Here is a 2,486-nt window from a genome sequence, read left to right on the forward strand (position 1 = left end):
TCTTAAAAGGAGGAACTGAGCTGTGGCCCAGGGTTTACATGTAGTGAATCAATGTGTGCTGCTGGTGGGCAGTACTCCACAGTGTGTCACCACTGAGTTGTTTCCACCCTCTTACATGTCTCATTTTCTCTCTACAGAGGTCTATGACCTCTAAAAGAGCTCAAAATGTGGGGTGATCCACCCTAATATGTGTTTCCTGGATTAGCCTTTTTTTAAAAAAGTTAATTTTTGTTGGGGATTTCTCTGCAGGGTCACTCCATGTCATAGGGGGTCAACCCCCAGACACTCCCACAAGGCCCTCATTCACTTAGGGGTGACATATGAGGAGCAATGCCCTTTCTCTTTGGAGCTGAGAAAACTCAGTCTCTCATTTACCTATGTAAACCACAGTTCAGTTTCTCACGCAAATCCACACAGACAAGCCAAATTGAGATTAATTTTGGGAATAAAAACAATAGAGGAGACCCTTTACAATTCATCTCCTAACTAGAATTAGGATTCTTAAACAACAACTTCCTAGGAGGAAAAAAATAACAACAGTCAATACCACTTCCTGTAAACTGTACTCAACCACTCCCTACTTTGTAACTCTCATCTACCATTACACATGCCAAGGCAAAATCCTCTCACAGTACCAGGTAATCTGTGGTAATCTCAAAGCCAAAGAGATCAGGCCATTCAACATAGGAAAACAGAGCTTTGGACCTCAGCAAAAATCTGCCTACAACTCTTGAAACTCCACAAAGAAAACAGAACACCCCCAAAGGGGTGAGGGGTGCTTTTGTTCTGAATTCTTTAAAAGAGTTCAAGTCATTAGAAGCCTTCTCTAGATTTTTGGTACTGCAAATGGCAAAAGGCGAAAGGAAGTATAGGGTGGAAGAAAAGTAAACAAAAGAACATTTTTTTTTTTTTTTAAGACAGGAAGCAAACACAGAAACCAAACACATGGTTTTTAGGTTTTGTTTTGTTTTCTCTTTTGCATCTGCATAGAATTTTAGCCAAATTAGACAGGCTTTGTTACCCACAATTTGGAATTCTCACTCAGATTTGATCAAGTCAGGTAAAGTTCATCAAATCTGATGGGAGAAATACTGGAATGTACAAAATATACTCTCAAAAATGTGATCACTAAGCACTGTAATGTTAAGGAGAAATTAAGACCAGCTAGTTGTTAAACATTAACCAAGACAAACCCCAATTCAGCTATTTACCTAAGGATGGGTTTCAGGCTAAAACTGCCCTCTGCCATCCTAGAAGCAGGAAAGAAACCTCAAACTGATCCTCCCTCCTGGGAGCCAGCTCAAATTCCATAGAGTTACCTGCCTTCCATTGTCATGGAAACAGGAAATCTTTCCTTGCTTGTGGGAAGCAAGTAAAACTCCAAAAAAAAAAGGAGTTGTACAGCAAAATAAATTTTAGATCTTGATTGAATTTTGGGGTATCAGGGATTCTCTGGAGGGATTGCTCCCAGACCTCAGTCAATTGTCTTATTTTTTTGAGCCATAAAGTTAGCTCAGGCTGGTACCAAGCACTGATAGGACACTTGTCAAAAGTCAGGGAACCTCCACTCGCAATCTCTTCATGGTTACCAAAATGTGAACCCTGAATATCTGAGACAGGTCTCAGTTAATTTAGAAAGTTTATTTTGCCAAGGTTGAAAATGTGCACCCATGACACACCCTTATGAGGTCCTGATGACATGTGTCCAAGGTGGTGCAGTGAAAGTTGGGTTTTATGCATTTTAGGGATATATAAGACATCAATCAACATATAAGATGAACAGTTTTTCGGTCCAGAAATGGGGGACAACTAGAAGCAAAGGCGGAGCAACTTGAAGCAAGGAAGGGGTTTCCAGGTCATAGGTAGATAAGAGACAAATGGTTGACTTCCTCTGAGTTTCTGATTAGCCTCTCCAATGAGGCAATTAGATATGCATTTATCTCAGTGAGCTGAGCGGTGACTTTGAATAGAATGGGAGGTAGGTTTGCCCTGAGCAGCTTAACTTTATCCTTTAGCATAGATTTGGGAACGCCAAGATTTATTTTATTTTCCTTTCACAATATCATGTGTCTAGCTATTATGTTGGAAACGCCATTATTTCTTTATATACCAATTTGATTATAAAAATAGACATTAAATGTGGTTATTCAACTTACTTCAGAATTTTAGTAATTCTCATTACTTGACATCACTTTCTTATTTTTTCATCTTTTATATGGATTAACTGATTATTAATCTCTTCAGAATTTTGACACATGTTATATTTTTAGAGTTCTATTCATTTAACAAGATATTCTCCTTATCCTAACAGGTTCTATGGAAATTTGATGGCAAGAAGCCAAATACTTTAGGCTCCAATACTCGACTGTACAAGTGGTTACCCCAGAATGACCTTCTTGGTAAGACTCTGGAGAACAAATACTGAATATATTAGTAAGAGTCAATTAGAGTGATAATAGTTCAACATAAAACAAACATATTTAACA

At 38.4% G+C, this 2,486-nt stretch overlaps 1 protein-coding gene across 1 annotated transcript in view; it reads left to right on the forward strand.

Annotated features, from left to right (window-relative positions):
* The window catches only part of LOC105510472 (UDP-glucuronosyltransferase 2B20), a 23,061-nt gene that overhangs the window by 6,494 nt on the left and 14,081 nt on the right, over positions 1-2,486 (forward strand). The window contains exon 2 of the mRNA XM_011940269.1: positions 2,312-2,399. Coding sequence (XP_011795659.1) covers positions 2,312-2,399 — 88 coding nt within the window. The remainder of the gene's footprint in view (positions 1-2,311; positions 2,400-2,486) is intronic.

This window comes from Colobus angolensis, unplaced genomic scaffold (assembly GCF_000951035.1).
Source record: "Colobus angolensis palliatus isolate OR3802 unplaced genomic scaffold, Cang.pa_1.0 Scaffold189, whole genome shotgun sequence".
Lineage (NCBI taxonomy): Eukaryota > Metazoa > Chordata > Mammalia > Primates > Cercopithecidae > Colobus > Colobus angolensis.